This window comes from Oncorhynchus tshawytscha, unplaced genomic scaffold (genome assembly GCF_018296145.1).
Source record: "Oncorhynchus tshawytscha isolate Ot180627B unplaced genomic scaffold, Otsh_v2.0 Un_contig_210_pilon_pilon, whole genome shotgun sequence".
NCBI classification, from domain to species: domain Eukaryota; kingdom Metazoa; phylum Chordata; class Actinopteri; order Salmoniformes; family Salmonidae; genus Oncorhynchus; species Oncorhynchus tshawytscha.
The window spans coordinates 153394-170000 of NW_024609700.1; the positions used below are offsets into that span (position 1 = coordinate 153394).

The window sequence follows — 16607 nt, forward strand, 5'->3', positions numbered from 1 at the left end:
AGCTGTGAGGAAAGTTGTTCGCTCTAGCCTGTCATCTGAACAGACGGAGACAGAAACAACGGCAGTCACAATGAACAACAGAATCAATGGTTGTCTGTCTCTATCTTTCTGTGTTTGTCTGTCCGTCGGTCATTATGAAGAGAAGGCTGAGGAACTTGATAGACATTCATGGGTTCAAATCCCATTTCTTGTGCTTTAGTGGACATTTCCACAAATGTCACTGTCAAAATGACAAAGAAACTATTAAATGTGAAAGAGATGGTTGCTCTAGGGGTCGAGGTCATGCTTTTCATCCATGAGTTATGTGTTCGAAAACCCATCTCTTTCTCTTCTGCTTTAGTCACTGAATGTCGATGTCTAAACTACAAAGAGAAGTGTAATGAGTGTGAAGGAGTCTGTGGTTGGATCTCACCCCATTAGCACAGGGCTGTAGGTTTGAACCCAGTGCTCTGGAAGAGGGTTACCTCACCACTGAGGACTCCACTGGGTGGGACTGAAACACATAGAAGGGCACGATCAGTAGGTTTGGTTAAATCCTGTGGTTTCAGAACAGTAATCAGCAATGGCTGGGACAAGTAGACAACCCAATGCTTACAAGGCAAAAACTCTATGACTGAGCCAACACCTCCTTCGCTTCACTTCTCTTCCTATGATAGAGTTAAAGGAAACATTGATGAGTCCACTAATAAGCCCATGTTGGAGCTGAAGATGGCAGTCTGTTAGCTCTGTGGCACCCACACTGGGTTTCCCTGTGACCTCTACTAGTCAGGGTCAATAATGTCGGCATCAACAGGCTTTCTGTAGGTCACCCAGCATCAATTGAAGGTAGCTGGAGTTGGATACATGGCATCTCTACGCCAGCCAGCTCTCCCTCAGACACTTGCCTGGAGGCCTGGTCACATCAGACAAATACCTCTGGGCAGAATCACATCAGCATGTAAACATACCTCACCTCTGGAGCGATCAGACCATTCAGGCCACACCTCTGAACACACCTCACTACAGCTCACCTTAGCTATCATGTGAACCAGCGGTCTTCAAATCTTACCCTATAAGGTCTAGAGCCTGCTGGTTTTCTGTTCTACCTGATAATTAATTGCGCCCACCAGGTGTCCCAGTGTCACAACTTCTGCCGAAGTCGTTGCCTCTCCTTGTTCGGGCGGTGCTCGGCGTCACCGGTCTTCTAGTCATCATTGATCCATTTTTCATTTTCCATTGGTTTTGTCTTGTCTTCCCACACACCTGTTTTCAATCCTATTCATTACTTGTTGTGTATTTAACCCTCTGTTTCCCCTCATGTCTTTGTCAGAGATTGTTTATTGTCAGTGTAGTGTTTTTGTTGTATAGGTGCGCGACGGGTCTTCGTACCCATATTTGTTTATGTTCTTTTTCCTGTTTAGTGTTATGGAGCATGTTACTATGACATTATTAAAAGACTCCATTTTACACTCCGTTTGACTCTCCTGCGCCTGACTTCCCTGCCACCTATACACATATGCCTGACACCCAGGTCTAAATCAGCCCCTGATTGGAGGGGAATAATTTTTAAAAAACAACAGTGGAACTGGCTTCACGTCCTGGGTCCGTATCCACAAAGTGTCTCATAGTGCTGATCTGAGATCAGTTTAGCCTTTTAGTTCATAATGAATAAGACTGAATGGACAGATACATTTATCAAAAACACATTCCACCAAATATTAATATATATTTTTGATATGAGGAAGAAAAGCCTTATGCATGTATTTTGTTTAACTAGGCAAATCTGTTAAGAACAAATTCTTATTTACAATGACGACCTAATTATGAAAACAGATCTGAATCAAACCCATTGAATTAATAGAAGTAAATCAAAACTAGAGCTAAAACATGAAACAAGGGGAATGTTGACTTTAGGCAGGGAAAGTTACAAGTCGTTGAACTCATAAGAGTCGGAAGGGCCATGTTTAAGAGGACGCCAGTAAAAGGTGGTATTGTATCACCAGTTGGGTTATGAGAAGGGAGCATAGATAGAGGGAAGACACTACAAAAGGCAGCCCTCTTCCTACGCAATAGACCACGAGACACAACAAGGTTTAATCAGAAGGTCAATGGCCAGACTATGGTGGGAAGTCACTAGCCATTTTTCAAAGTACAGCAGAACACTCGTGCTGACTCCGATGTTTAGACACTAGTGGTCTGCGTCCCAAATGGAACCCTGTTCCCTATATAGTGTACTACTACTGACCAGGTGCCATTTGGGATGCAGCCAGTGTCTTCCATGGTGGGTTGTCAGAGGGTAGGGTGAACAGAGCGTCAGTAACACTGGTGGTTGAACATAGCTCACACGCCATGGCAGGAGCGTCCACCATAGTAGTTTTGGGGCTTTTGTTCCTCACGGAATGCCACTCGGTAAGATTTATTTACATTTTGATTGGCTTTGGTTCATATTGTGCATAATTCTACTTCCTTAACACCCACATACGTTGTGATGATGACATTTTATGTGCCATTTTGGTGTATTCTGCATGCACCTGCATGTATGTTTGTGTGTGTGTCTGTTTGTGTGTGCATGCATCGTCTGTCTCTGCATCCAAATATAGTTCATATCAGATTACATCATAACAGGTTTCTTAATTTATGCTATTGTTTAATGTACTGAGATTAGCATTTGTAGGCTAACACATAAAATGGACAAACTTGTTCCTTTATCTTATCTTGAAAACTGTGACAGAACAGATCATTCTGATGACTTAAAAAAAAAACAGTTTTGTTAAATGAGTTGTATAGCCTGAGAGCGTGAACAGGATCCCCCTCTCCCCCTGTCCGTCCTGTCCACTAGGCCCCAGTGCAGTGTGGGGAGATGGTGGGGCGTCTGCAGGCTGAGATGGAGGACCTGGTGAGGGTGATCAACGACCAGCACCACTACATCCAGGGGCTTCACCTCAGCCAGGCCCAGAAGCTGCCCCAGATCCCCCAGACACACCTCCAGACTGGGGGCCAGTACAAAGGTCAGGTAGGGGGTAGAACCCCATAGCTCCTTTTGTTCATGTGGAATTCTATGGGTAGAACATAGAATGAATGGAATGTCTTTTCTTTTTACTGAACTGAATTTAGTTTTTTTGTGTGATTCATGTTTGATTAGCAATTCAATTTAGTTTTTAAAACAGACATAAATAGTGAAAGATAATGTGCTGTATAAGGAATGGATTGGGTGCCATTTTGTGTGCAAGCACTGTAACCATGTCCTCTGTGTGTTAGACTGTGCTGAGATCTTTAAGGATGGGAACTCCGTTAGTGGCCTGTATATGATCAGACCGAACCAGGCTCCCTCCTCCTTCATGGTGTTCTGTGACATGAGTGATGGAGGAGGCTGGACTGTCGTCCAGAGGAGAAAGGACGGCACGGAGTCCTTCGACAGGTAGGTGGAAAGAAAACGTGCGATACAAGGGCCTAAAGTGGCTACAATTAAGATCTACACGTCTCCTGTAAGACCTTATGACCTGTGAACCGTACCAGACAACATCATGGTGTCATCATGCTCTTTATAATGTGATCTAACTGATGGAAAATGTCCAGACTCTGACATTCACATTCATTTATTCAACACTATAAATATGAATATCTCAAAACAACATTTTTTGATTTAAAACAAATGTTAAAGACATTGTTTGGAACAATATACCCTACAAGTACACCATATTTCCAGAGTGGGCACTTTGGTACTTTTACTGATATAACTCAAACATCTTTTCTCCCAATGACATTTTTGTGAGAATTGCCAAAACAATCTGAGATACTTAAACATTTTCTGCTCCCGCTGGCGTGGAATCTCGTTGGTTTCAGGTTTGGCATCACGTGCATGTGGGTGTGTCTCCCTCCCTCTACAGAGCATGGGTGGAGTATAAGCATGGTTTTGGAGACAGCGAGTCAGACGGAGAGTTCTGGCTAGGGAACGACCCCCTACACTACCTCACCTCTCAAGGTGAAGAGGAAAACCTACAACTAGGGCCAAGAGCTTTTCCCCACCACTTGATCTGACCAGGAAAAACTCCCGGCCCCTAGGAACAGGCTGTAATAGTAATATGACCCAGAGTTTTTCCTGGCCTTAGTCAGGTTATAACTAGGACAGAGTTTTCCTAGTCAGGTAACAACTCTTGGCTAGAAAAAACATATAAAAGGCATGTGGCCAAATTCACATGGAATGTACCTAATAATGAGTTGCTTTTATATTACATAGACCTTTTAACTACAGTAGAGCTTAAAGAGCCCAATTTACAACTTGAGATAAGTTGACTTAAAATGGACTCAAGTCCAAAAATGTTGACATAAGTCAATCTTTTATTGGCTTACATCCTTGTTAAGTTCACTCATCTCAAGTCTGATCATGGCCCCGAGTGCTTTACATTGTAGAGGCCACAGCAACTCATCCACCACCACTACTGTCTCACCCACCTGGGTGACAATCGGTGGCCATTTTGGCTCTTTATGACCGATATTTGACTCTGTTTTCTAGGCGACTACAACCTAAAGATCAACATGGAGGACTTTGACGGAAACCAGCGCTTCGCCAAGTACAAAAACATGAAAGTTGATGATGAAAAGGTACACGTGAACACAACAGTCTTCACAGCAGACATTCCTCACATGGAACAGACACGGTTTTCCCATAACATTGGGTGTCACTATTTTGTCTACTCTTGTTCAAACTGTACAAAAGGCAGTTGAGATCTTGATAGAACGTAAAGAACAAGAACGTTTGTAGTATCTCTCCTTCCTTTCTCTCTTTTAACCCAACCCCCCCTTCCCTTTCTTTGTTGACATACAGTGCCTTGCGAAAGTATTCGGCCCCCTTGAACTTTGCCACATTTCAGGCTTCAAACATAAAGATATAAAACTGTATTTTTTTGTGAAGAATCAACAACAAGTGGGACACAATCATGAAGTGGAACGACATTTATTGGATATTTCAAACTTTTTTAACAAATCAAAAACTGAAAAATTGGGCGTGCAAAATTATTCAGCCCCCTTAAGTTAATACTTTGTAGCGCCACCTTTTGCTGTGATTACAGCTGTAAGTCGCTTGGGGTATGTCTCTATCAGTTTTGCACATCGAGAGACTGAAATCTTTTCCCATTCCTCTTTGCAAAACAGCTCGAGCTCAGTGAGGTTGGATGGAGAGCATTTGTGAACAGCAGTTTTCAGTTCATTTCCACAGATTTTCGATTGGTTTCAGGTCTGGACTTTGACTTGGCCATTCTAACACCTGGATATGTTTATTTTTGAACCATTCCATTGTAGATTTTGCTTTATGTTTTGGATCATTGTCTTGTTGGAAGACAAATCTCCGTCCCAGTCTCAGGTCTTTTGCAGACTCCATCAGGTTTTCTTCCAGAATGGTCCTGTACTTGGCTCCATCCATCTTCCCATCAATTTGAACCATCTTCCCTGTCCCTGCTGAAGAAAAGCAGGCCCAAACCATGATGCTGCCACCACCATGTTTGACAGTGGGGATGGTGTGTTCAGGGTGATGAGCTGTGTTGCTTTTACACCAAACATAACGTTTTGCATTGTTGCCAAAAAGTTCAATTTTGGTTTCATCTGACCAGAGCACCTTCTTCCACATGTTTGGTGTGTCTCCCAGGTGGCTTGTGGCAAACTTCAAACGACACTTTTTATGGATATCTTTAAGAAATGGCTTTCTTCTTGCCACTCTTCCATAAAGGCCAGATTTGTGCAATATACGACTGATTGTTGTCCTATGGACAGAGTCTCCCACCTCAGCTGTAGATCTCTGCAGTTCATCCAGAGTGATCATGGGCCTCTTGGCTGCATCTCTGATCAGTCTTCTCCTTGTATGAGCTGAAAGTTTAGAGGGACGGCCAGGTCTTGGTAGATTTGCAGTGGTCTGATACTCCTTCCATTTCAATATTATCGCTTGCACAGTGCTCCTTGGGATGTTTAAAGCTTGGGAAATCTTTTTGTATCCAAATCCGGCTTTAAACTTCTTCACAACAGTATCTCGGACCTGCCTGGTGTGTTCCTTGTTCTTCATGATGCTCTCTGCGCTTTTAACGGACCTCTGAGACTATCACAGTGCAGGTGCATTTATACGGAGACTTGATTACACACAGGTGGATTGTATTTATCATCATTAGTCATTTAGGTCAACATTGGATCATTCAGAGATCCTCACTGAACTTCTGGAGAGAGTTTGCTGCCCTGAAAGTAAAGGGGCTGAATAATTTTGCACACCCAATTTTTCAGTTTTTGATTTGTTAAAAAAGTTTGAAATATCCAATAAATGTCGTTCCACTTCATGATTGTGTCCCACTTGTTGTTGATTCTTCACAAAAAAATACAGTTTTATTTCTTTATGTTTGAAGCCTGAAATGTGGCAAAAGGTCGCAAAGTTCAAGGGGGCCGAATACTTTCGCAAGGCACTGTAAGTCCTTGTTTGCAAAACACCGAACCAATCTACCGTTCATACTGTATAAACTGGGGATTTCCAGGACTAGTATACAGAGCATGCGCTGATCAGCTGACATTTTCCACCTCTACCTGACCATGTCTGTAATAGCTTTTGTGTTTCAAGTTAACCACTATAGTTCCTGTGCCAAAGGAGGCCAAGGTAACTTGTCTAAATGTCTACTGCCCTGTCGCACTCACAACTGTAGCAATGAAATGCTTTGAAAGGCTGGTCATGGCTCACATCAACACCATTATCCCAAACACACTGGACCCACTCCAATTTGCATACCGCCCCAACAGATCCACAGATGACGCCATCTCCATTGCACTCCACACTGCCCTCTCCCACCTGGATAAGAGGAACGCCTATGTGAGAATGTTGTTCATTGACTACAGCTCAGCGTTCAACACCATAGTGCCCTCCAAGCTCATTACTAATCGCAGGACCCTGGGACTGAACACCTCCCTCTGCAACTGGATCCTGGACTTCCTGCTGGGCCGCCCCCAGGTGGTGAGGATTGTCAACATTACATCCACCACACTGATCCTCAACACGGGAGGCCCTCAGGGTGCGCGGCCGCGCACAACTCCAATACCGTCATTAAGTTTACTGACGGCATGACAGTGGTAGGCCCGATGACCAACGACGATGAGACAGCCTATAGCAGGGCTCTCCAACCCTGTCCCTGGAGAGCTACCTTCCTGTAGGTTTTCATTCCAACCCCTGTTGTAACTCACCTGATTCAGTTAATCAACCAGCTGATTATTAGAATCAGGTGTTCTAGATTATGGTTGCAGTGAAAACCTACAGGATGGTAGCTCTCCAGGGACAAGGATTGAGACCTCTGGCCTATAGGGAGGTCAGGGACATGGCAGTGTGGTGCCAGGAGCTGATTGTGGTCTCCAGGAAATGGTTGGTCGAGGACGCCCCCATCCACATTGACCGAGCTGTAGTGGAGTGGGTCGAGAGCTTCAAGTTCCTCGGTGTCCACATCGCTAAGGAACTAACATGGTCCATACACACCAACACAGTCCTGAAGAAGGCACGACAATGCCTCTTCCACCTCAGGAGGCTGAAAAGATTTGTCATGGGCCCTCAGATCCTGAAAAAGTTCTACAGCTGCACCATTGAGAGCATCTTAACTGGCTGCATCACTGCTTGGTACGGCAACTGCTTTGCATTCGACCACAAGGTGCTACAGAGGGTAGTGCATATGGCCCAGTCCATAACTGGGCCGAGCTCCCTGCCGTCCAGGACCTCTATACCAGGCGGTGTCAGAGGAAGGCCCTAAAAATGATAAAATACTTCAGCCACCCAAGTCATGGATTGTTCTCTCTGCTCCCACACGGCAAGCGGTACCGATGCACCAAGTCTGGAATCAACAGGACCCTGAACAGCTTCTACCCCCTAGCCTTAAGACTGCTAAATAGTTAACCAAATAGCTACCTAGATTATTTGCATTGACCCCCATCTGCACTAACTCTTTTGACTCATCACATATGCTGCTGCTACTTCTTATTATATATCATGTTACCTAGTCACTTTACCCCTACCTATATGTACATATCTACCTCAATTACCTCGTACTCCTGCACATCGACTCGGCTATGTACACGGGGTACCAGTACCAAGGTATCGCTACTCATTGTGCATTTATTAATAAGTGTTATTACTTTTCTATTATTTTCTTTCTCTCTGCATTGTTGGGAAGGACCCGTGAGTAAGTATTTCACTGTTAGTCTACACCTGTTGTTTACGAAGCATGGGACAAATACAATGTGATTTGAATGTCCTTGAGCAAAGGTCCTGGGGAAAACCAGCAATCCTCTTCATTCACCTTCTCATATTAGCCCATCGTGGAACAAGATCAATATTTGTTGAAAGCAGTTTTCAAAAAGAGACATCTCAGCAGTGCTCTGTTTAGGAGAACATTGACTGTGTTACAGTATAAGCATGTTACATACCTTGGTCTATCACTCCTGGTCATCAGCCTATTACCTAAAGTTGTGGTACCTTTTACACTTGGCGTGGGGAATTCTGGCCCAGGACTTCTGCAGTGTGTGCACACCAATGTAGGCATTTGTTTGAGGTCTAAATTGAAGACTACACTTAGTTGAAATTTGAGATCAGGTGTTAGGTTAAAGGGGATAGTTCAGTGATTTTACGTAGTTAAATATTCAAAATCACTGAATTATTTCCCCATAAAATACTTAAAGTTACTCCCTAAAATACTCCTCTTCCCCCTCCAGAACCAGTATAAGCTTCATCTGGGTGAGTACACTGGCAATGCGGGGGACGCCCTCCCCGAAGCCCACTCCCGTCCCAGTGGGCAGTGGAACAGTCTAGGGGCCGGTCAACTGGGAGTCAAGTTCAGTACCTACGACCATCCCAACAAGGACGATGAGAAGTGTATCCGCCATGACATGTCAGGCTGGTGGTTCAGCAAGTATGACCTTCTGTATTACTGTGGAGATTTAGTCACCTCTCAACAGAGTATTGACCTTCTGCATTACTGTGGAGATTCAGTAACCTCTCAACAGAGTATTGACCTTCTGCATTACTGTGGAGATTCAGTAACTTCTCAACAGAGTATTGACCTTCTGCATTACTGTGGAGATTCAGTATTGACCTTCTGCTACTGTGGAGATTCAGTAACCTCTCAACAGAGTATTGACCTTCTGCATTACTGTGGAGATTCAGTAACCTCTGAACAACAGAGTATTGACCTTCTGCATTACTGTGGAGATTCAGTAACCTCTCAACAGAGTATTGACCTTCTGCATTACTGTGGAGATTCAGTAACCTCTGAACAAGAGTATTGACCTGCATTACTGTGGAGATTTAGTAACCTCTGAACAAGAGTATTGACCTTCTGCATTATGATATTTATGCCTCTAACTTTCTCACTAATCATTATTCACGATTCATTCACAATTATCGTAATCATGATTGTAATAATGGTAGCATCCACATTAATGTAGAATTGTTGAGAAATATTATATTCTTATTTACATTAAAAGTGACTCTAAAATGGCAATACATTATTTGCCCTTCTTTTCTATTGGGCACAACATAATCTGAAACACAACCAAAACAAATCAACCAATGGTTGCGTGCCATCGACAGTGTTATTGACTGATAGATTGCTATAACATATATGGTTAGCCTGTAAAATATGTATCCAGGAGTTGTAAGATCTGGCAATGTCCAAGCAATGGAACGCAACCTTTTACTCTGAATCTCAGATGTTGGTGTCATTCTGCGTCTCTCCACCAGGTGTGAGTCTGGCAACTTGAACGGTCACTACTACAACGGGCCGTACCAAGTGGTGATGGATGACGGGGTGGTCTGGTACACCTGGCACGGCTGGTGGTATTCAATCAAATCCGTAGTCATGATGATCCGGGCCTCCGACGTCCATCCGGCTGGATCTGATGTCCAACTGACCAGAACGCCAGATGACATCGATCCTGTTAAGAGTTTTGCCTCAATTAGGATAGGCTGAAGGTGGTGTTACATCATAGAGAACATCCAATCATAACAATCTTGATGCTAATTGAGGTAAAACAGTAATTCTGCTCATAGATTATTAAAGGATTACATTTATTTTCATCGTCAATTGCAGACCAAAAATGTATTTCAGCTTTTAACCCAACCCCTTTGAATCAGAGAGGTGTGGGGGGCTGCCACATCGGGTGCCAGAGGAGCTGTTGTTGTCCATTCCAACTGGCAACCTTTTGGTTATTTGCCCAACGTTTTAACTTGCTAGGCCACCTGCTGCTAGCCCATATGCATGTGATCTACACATCCAGCCCAAAGCAGGAGGTTTAAAACATACTTTCTTAGTCGCCAATGTACCGGAGCATGTCTTTCACTGTTAAAAATAACAACGTGAATGTGACTGTTGGCCGATTTTGACATGTTTTTCTTTTATAAATAATGGTACAATGTGTGTACAATTGTGTACTTTCCACTCAAATAATTTCCGATTGTGACTCAATTTTAATAAAATGTTAACTATGATCAACTCTTACTTTAACAGAAATATTGCCTATATTTCCCCCCCCAGAGTTCTCACTTGCAACCAGACTGGGCACGTTCTAGGTCGTTCTCGCTGGGCACGTTCCAATCTCAAAAGAGACTGCTCTATCATATAAATGGGCTTCCTCAGACAAACAGTTCTCCAGACATTGTGAGATCTAATCTACTGCACAGATCCACTGCACTAAAGACAACCTGGAACACGCCCATTTTTCTCCCTGTGTTTTAAGCCAACCCTTAAAACCATTCACTAGTTTCTACCTGTTAATACTGCAGCCAGAGATAACAGACACTAGACATGACTGAATAGTGTGTGCAAACAAACCAGTAGTACATTACAGACAGACAGAGCACCAAAACCTCACCAGTGAAAAGAGAGTGCATTACTTCCATGTTAAAGCACAGTAGAGTGGTCGTAGAGGAGATTTGAGGCCACTGAGGTAGGTGTTAAATGGGAGATCTGTGCCGTCCAGGGTGGATTCCTTTCTCTAGGTACTACTGAACAACGGCAAGATTGAGCGTGCGTGCGCACGCACACACACACACACACACACACACACTCTGCTTCGACATAGCGGTCAATCATTTTGACAGGTAAAGGACTTGTGTGTGTGTATAACCAATCTCTTCCAATGTATCACATTATACAAATACCTATATGTCCCTAATCATATCCACTATTTAATTATGTATTTATAGAGGGATAATAAATATAACATTGACATTTATTTTTTATTTTTATCGTTTGTTTATTTACCTTTTAAAATGAAACAAAATGATGGTCAGTTTGAGGCATTCTTGGAGACGTGGGGAGGTTTGAGAGAACATTGGCTCAACACAACGTTGTGGAGTTTTGGATCGGGAACATTCTGAGCGATACAGCACAGATGGGTAAATACATTCCACACTTTTATTACGGTAGAGAGATGAAGGGTTGGGATTAAAGTTCACTTTAACGGAATATCCGCGCCCAGATAGACTGTTTATACAACGGGTCAAAAGCTCGTTGGATAAAGCTCTGCTCTTCAATAAGTCACCCGAAAAGTCTCTACCAACGATGGCGGATAAATGAAGATGCCCCACTCGGGCCATTTACCATAGATTTTTTTTTCATTGACTGTATATGAACCAGAAAAAAAGGGAATGTCTCACTTCCACTTCCGTCTCTGGCCTATACCATTTTAACATTTTCAAAACTACATCCAAGGTTTTTCACACAAACGTTATTCGGGGAGCGGGGAACACGATGCACAAATAAAAGAAGGAGAATCAAAACGAGCTGAGAAGCTATGTACAAACCCTGAGGTTTAAGTTGCCTGTTCTTTCTCTCTGCTGAGGGGAAAAAAAGTGAGAGAAATCAGGCAGAAAAGAACGAAGGCAGAATTGTCCCACGCTTTAAGTAAGTGCATCTGTGCAACATTGTCTTCTCTTTCTGGGAGCAAAGAAAACGTCTGTACAAGTCATTGTGGGCAGAAGCCAAAACTGCAGCGTCATCATTGGAAGTAGTCCATCCGTATTTGGAATAGCTTTGTCTCCTTGAGAGGCTGGGGTTGGTGATCTGGAAGGGGTAGGAGGTAAGGTACTGTAGAGGGGGGTTGTCTCTAGGGTGTGTTGGAGGGGGTATCCACACAAACACTCACACACTCTCTTTCTCTCTGTCCCCTTGGTATCCAGTTTGGGTTATCTGCTGGGCGAGAGTGGGGCTGCGGCGGTGGGGAAGGAAGCCGAGTTGCCGGGCGAGTGGAAGGGCGAGGAGGGTGAGAGGCGGCGGGGGCTGGCCAGGTCTCCGTTGTGCAACTTCCACAGTAGCTCCTCATTCTCCATGGAGAGACGCTTGTTGACCTTGGACTCCTTCTGCAGGGTCTGCTGCAGCATGGCCTGCTCACTGGATAACTGCCTGCAGGAGACACAGAGAGGAGAGAGATGTCAGAGAGGGAAGATATACACAGAGGAGAGAGAGAACAGAGAGGAGAGAGAGGAGAGAGAGGAGAGAGAGGAAAGAGAGGAGAGAGAGGACAGAGAGGAGAGAGAGGGAAGATACACACAGAGCGGACAGAGAGGGAAGATGCACACAGAGAGGAGAGAGACAGAGAGGAAAGAGAAGTCAGAGAGGAGAGAGAGGACAGAGAGGGAAGGAGAGATCAGAGAGGAAAGAGAAGTCAGAGACAGAGAGGAGAGAGAGGAGAGAGAGGAAGATGCACACAGAGAGAGAGAGAGAGAGGAGAGGGAAGATGCACACACAGAGAGGACAGAGAGGGAAGATACACAGAGAGGAGAGAGAGGACAGAGAGGAGAGACAAGTCAGAGAGGAGAGAGAGGGAAGATACACACAGAGAGGAGAGAGAGGAGAGAGAGGGAAGATGCACACAGAGAGGAGAGAGAGGAGAGAGGGAAGATGAACAGAGAGAAGAGAGAGGAGAGAGAGGAAGATGACACAGAGAGGAGAGAGAGGAGAGAGAGGGAAGAGAAAGAGAGGAGAGAACAGAGGGAAGAGCACAGAGAGAGAGAGAGAGGAGAGAGAGAGAAGAGGAGAGAGGAAAGAGAGGAGGGAAGATGACACAGAGAGGAAAGAGAGGAGAGAGAGGACAGATGAACAGAGAGGAGAGAGAGGAGAGAGACACAGAGAGAAGAGAGAGGAGAGAGAGAGGAGAGAGAGAGAGAGAGGAGAGAGAGGTCAGGAGGAAAGGAAGTCAGAGAGGAGAGAGAGGAGAGAGGAGAGAGAGAGTCAGAGAGGGAGAGATGCACACAGAGAGGAGAGAGGAGAGAGAGGGAAGATACACACAGAGAGAGAGAGAGGGAAGATACACACAGAGGGAGAGAGAGGACAGAGAGGAGAGACAAGAGAGAGAGAGAGAGGGAAGATACACACAGAGAGGAGAGAGAGGAGAGAGAGGGAAGATGCACACAGAGAGGAGAGAGAGAGAGAGGAGAGATACACAGAGAGAGAGAGAGGGAAGATGCACACAGAGAGGAGAGAGAGGGAGAGAGGGAAGATACACACAGAGAGGAGAGAGAGAGAGAGAGGGAAGATGCACACAGAGAGGAGAGAGAGGAGAGAGAGGGAAGATACACACAGAGAGGAGAGAGAGGAGAGAGAGGGAAGATGCACACAGAGAGGAGAGAGAGGGAAGATGCACACAGAGAGGAGAGAGAGAGAGAGGGAAGATGCACACAGAGAGGAGAGAGAGGAGAGAGGGAAGATACACACAGAGAGGAGAGAGAGGTCAGAGAGGGAAGATACACACAGAGGAGAGAGAGGAGAGAGAGGGAAGATGCACACAGAGAGGAGAGAGAGGAGAGAGAGGGAAGATGCACACAGAGAGGAGAGAGAGAGAGATACACAGAGAGGAGAGAGAGGGAAGATACACACAGAGAGGAAAGATACACACAGAGAGAGAGAGGAGAGAGGGAAGATGCACACAGAGAGGAGAGAGAGGAGAGAGAGGGAAGATGCACACAGAGAGGAGAGAGAGGGAAGATACACAGAGAGGAGAGAGAGGAGAGAGAGGGAAGGCACACAGAGAGAGAGAGAGGAGAGAGAGGGAAGATACACACAGAGAGGAGAGAGAGGAGAGAGAGGAGAGAGAGGAAGAGGAGAGAGGGAAGATACACACAGAGAGAGAGAGAGAGAGAGGGAAGATACACAGAAGAGAGGAGAGAGAGATACACAGAGAGGAGAGAGAGGGAAGATACACACAGAGAGGAAAGATACACACAGAGAGGAGAGAGAGAGAGAGAGAGGGAAGATACACAGAGAGGAGAGAGAGGAGAGATACACAGAGAGGAGAGAGAGGAGAGAGGTCAGAGAAGAGAAAGATACACACAGAGAGGAGAGAGAGGTCAGAGAGGGAAGATACACACAGAGGAGAGAGAGGACAGAGAGGAGAGAGAGGGAAGATACACACAAAGAGGAGAGAGAGGACAGAGAGGAGAGAGAGGACAGATACACACAAAGAGGAGAGAGAGGACAGAGAGGAGAGAGAGGGAAGATACACACAAGAGAGAGAGAGGACAGAGGAGAGAGAGGGAAGATACACACAAAGAGAGAGGGAGAGAGAGGAAGAGAGAGAGAGAGAGAGAGGAGAGAGAGGGAAGATACACACAAAGAGAGGAGAGAGGGAAGAGAGGAGAGAGAGGGAAGATACACACAAAGAGGAGAGAGAGGGAAGAGAGGAGAGAGAGGGAAGATACACACAAAGAGGAGAGAGAGGACAGAGAGGAGAGAGAGGACAGAGGAGAGAGAGGGAAGAGAGGAGAGAGAGGACAGAGGAGAGAGAGGGAAGAGAGGAGAGAGAGGGAAGATACACACAAAGAGGAGAGAGAGGACAGAGGAGAGAGAGGGAAGAGAGGAGAGAGAGGGAAGATACACACAAAGAGGAGAGAGAGGACAGAGAGGAGAGAGAGGGAAGATACACACAAAGAGGAGAGAGAGGACAGAGAGGAGAGAGAGGACAGAGGAAAGATACACACAGAGAGGAGAGAGAAGACAGAGGAGTGAGAAGTCAGAGGAGAGAGAGGTCAGAGAGGAGAGAGAGGTCAGAGAGGAGAGAGAGGTCAGAGAGGAGAGAGAGGACAGAGAGGAGAGAGAGGAGAGAGAGGACAGAGAGGAGAGAGAGGACAGAGAGGAGAGAGAGGACAGAGAGGAGAGAGAGGACAGAGAGAGAGAGAGGACAGAGGGAAGATACACACAGAGGAGAGAGAGGAAGACGCACACAAAGTGAAGGTGGTTCACTGAACAGCCTCTATTACAGCAACACAGAGAAACGGACACATAGGAACACACACATTCTTATAACTACATTCTGCAAGATGAGGATTCTGGAGAGAGATGAGTCACTCCTCTCTGCAGTACGTACTTGGAGAGTGCGGTGTGTTTGTCCATGCGGGCCCTGTAGTCTTCGTTCTCCTGCTGGACTTTGTTCAGACGCTCCTCCAGCTTCACGTTGCTCTCCATCTGGCGCCAGACAGACAACACAAATGGAAAAGTTTAAATGAGATATTTCTCTCTCCGCTCCTGTACTTGAATCATGCCATGATAATATGTACTTGTTTACATTTATAGATTTGCTCGCAGCATCGCATTAATGGAAACAAAGACTGTTCTCCGGGCAGGCCTATGTTTGAATCGTGTCTGGGACAATTTTAGCATTTTAGCTAACCTCTTTCCTAACCTTAACCTAATTCTCCTAACCTGCCAGGTTAATTCTCCTAACCGGCCACGTTAATTCTCCTAACCTGCCAGGTTAATTCTCCTAACCTGCCACATTAATTCTCCTAACCTGCCAGGTTAATTCTCCTAACCTGCCACGTTAATTCTCCTAACCTGCCACGTTAATTCTCCTAACCTGCCACGTTAATTCTCCTAACCTGCCACGTTAATTCTCCTAACCTGCCACGTTAATTCCCCTAAAGTGGCACCTTAATTCTCCTAACCTGCCACGTTATTTCTCCTAACCTGCCACGTTATTTCTCCTGGGAAGAGTCTTGGTTTCCACTAATGCGACACAGCGATTTGCTCACTCGATCACGTGACATATGCAATGAATCTCTAATAGAAGGCTGGTGTCTGTGCTCACCATTAAACACTGATGATGGCTTGATGCACAAACGGTTGTGTTTTGTTTTCAGCTTTTATTTATGCACAATAAACTTCTGGACACCAGAATGTCCCAAAAGCTGTGGATGATCTCAGTGTGCAGGTCTCAGGATTCTAACCAGCACTTTGAGACAAAGGTATTTGTTTTACTAGGTTGCTCTGAAGCCTGCGGCGAGGCAGACTCAATCTTTCCAATCATGACTCAATATTCGTGGGGTATTTATGCAGTTTTGTTTTGCAGCGAAATGCCTCTTTATGTGTTGACTCCCAAGGCTGAAGACAATCTATCACGAGCTTGAACGGCAAAACAAACCCTTACTAAAACACTCCGCCTTCACAGGAATGTGTGTGTGTCTTATAAGGGATGACATAAGATGGCGCACCCTTTCAGTGATGTACAGAGAGAGCTAGCGAAGACAACAGCGAACATACACCAGGGCAAGCTCAGGGCATGCGCGTGTGTGCGTGTGTGTAGGTGCATTTTCATCGACGTGTGTGTGCGTACGTCCTCACCAGCTTGTC

At 45.2% G+C, this 16607-nt stretch overlaps 2 protein-coding genes across 2 annotated transcripts in view; one reads left to right on the plus strand and one right to left on the minus strand.

Annotated features, from left to right (window-relative positions):
- Nucleotides 1–2328: 2328 nt before the first annotated feature.
- On the plus strand, nucleotides 2329–10471 carry LOC112239471 (fibrinogen-like protein 1). Its single transcript, XM_042317059.1, has 8 exons — nucleotides 2329–2388; nucleotides 2819–2987; nucleotides 3238–3397; nucleotides 3686–3698; nucleotides 3823–3961; nucleotides 4493–4581; nucleotides 8698–8894; nucleotides 9725–10471. Exons 1-8 carry the CDS (start codon nucleotides 2329–2331, stop codon nucleotides 9951–9953), a joined length of 1056 nt encoding a protein of 351 aa, XP_042172993.1. The 3' UTR covers nucleotides 9954–10471.
- A 746-nt stretch (nucleotides 10472–11217) lies between these two features.
- Nucleotides 11218–16607, minus strand: part of LOC112239472 (microtubule-associated tumor suppressor 1 homolog A) — a 34140-nt gene continuing 28750 nt past the window's right edge. Inside the window, exons 8-10 of the mRNA XM_042317062.1 lie at nucleotides 16599–16607; nucleotides 15346–15443; nucleotides 11218–12386 (exon numbers count right to left, since the gene is read on the minus strand). The exon at nucleotides 16599–16607 is cut by the window's right edge and continues 108 nt beyond it. Coding sequence (XP_042172996.1) covers nucleotides 12170–12386; nucleotides 15346–15443; nucleotides 16599–16607 — 324 coding nt within the window. The 3' untranslated portion in view covers nucleotides 11218–12169. The remainder of the gene's footprint in view (nucleotides 12387–15345; nucleotides 15444–16598) is intronic.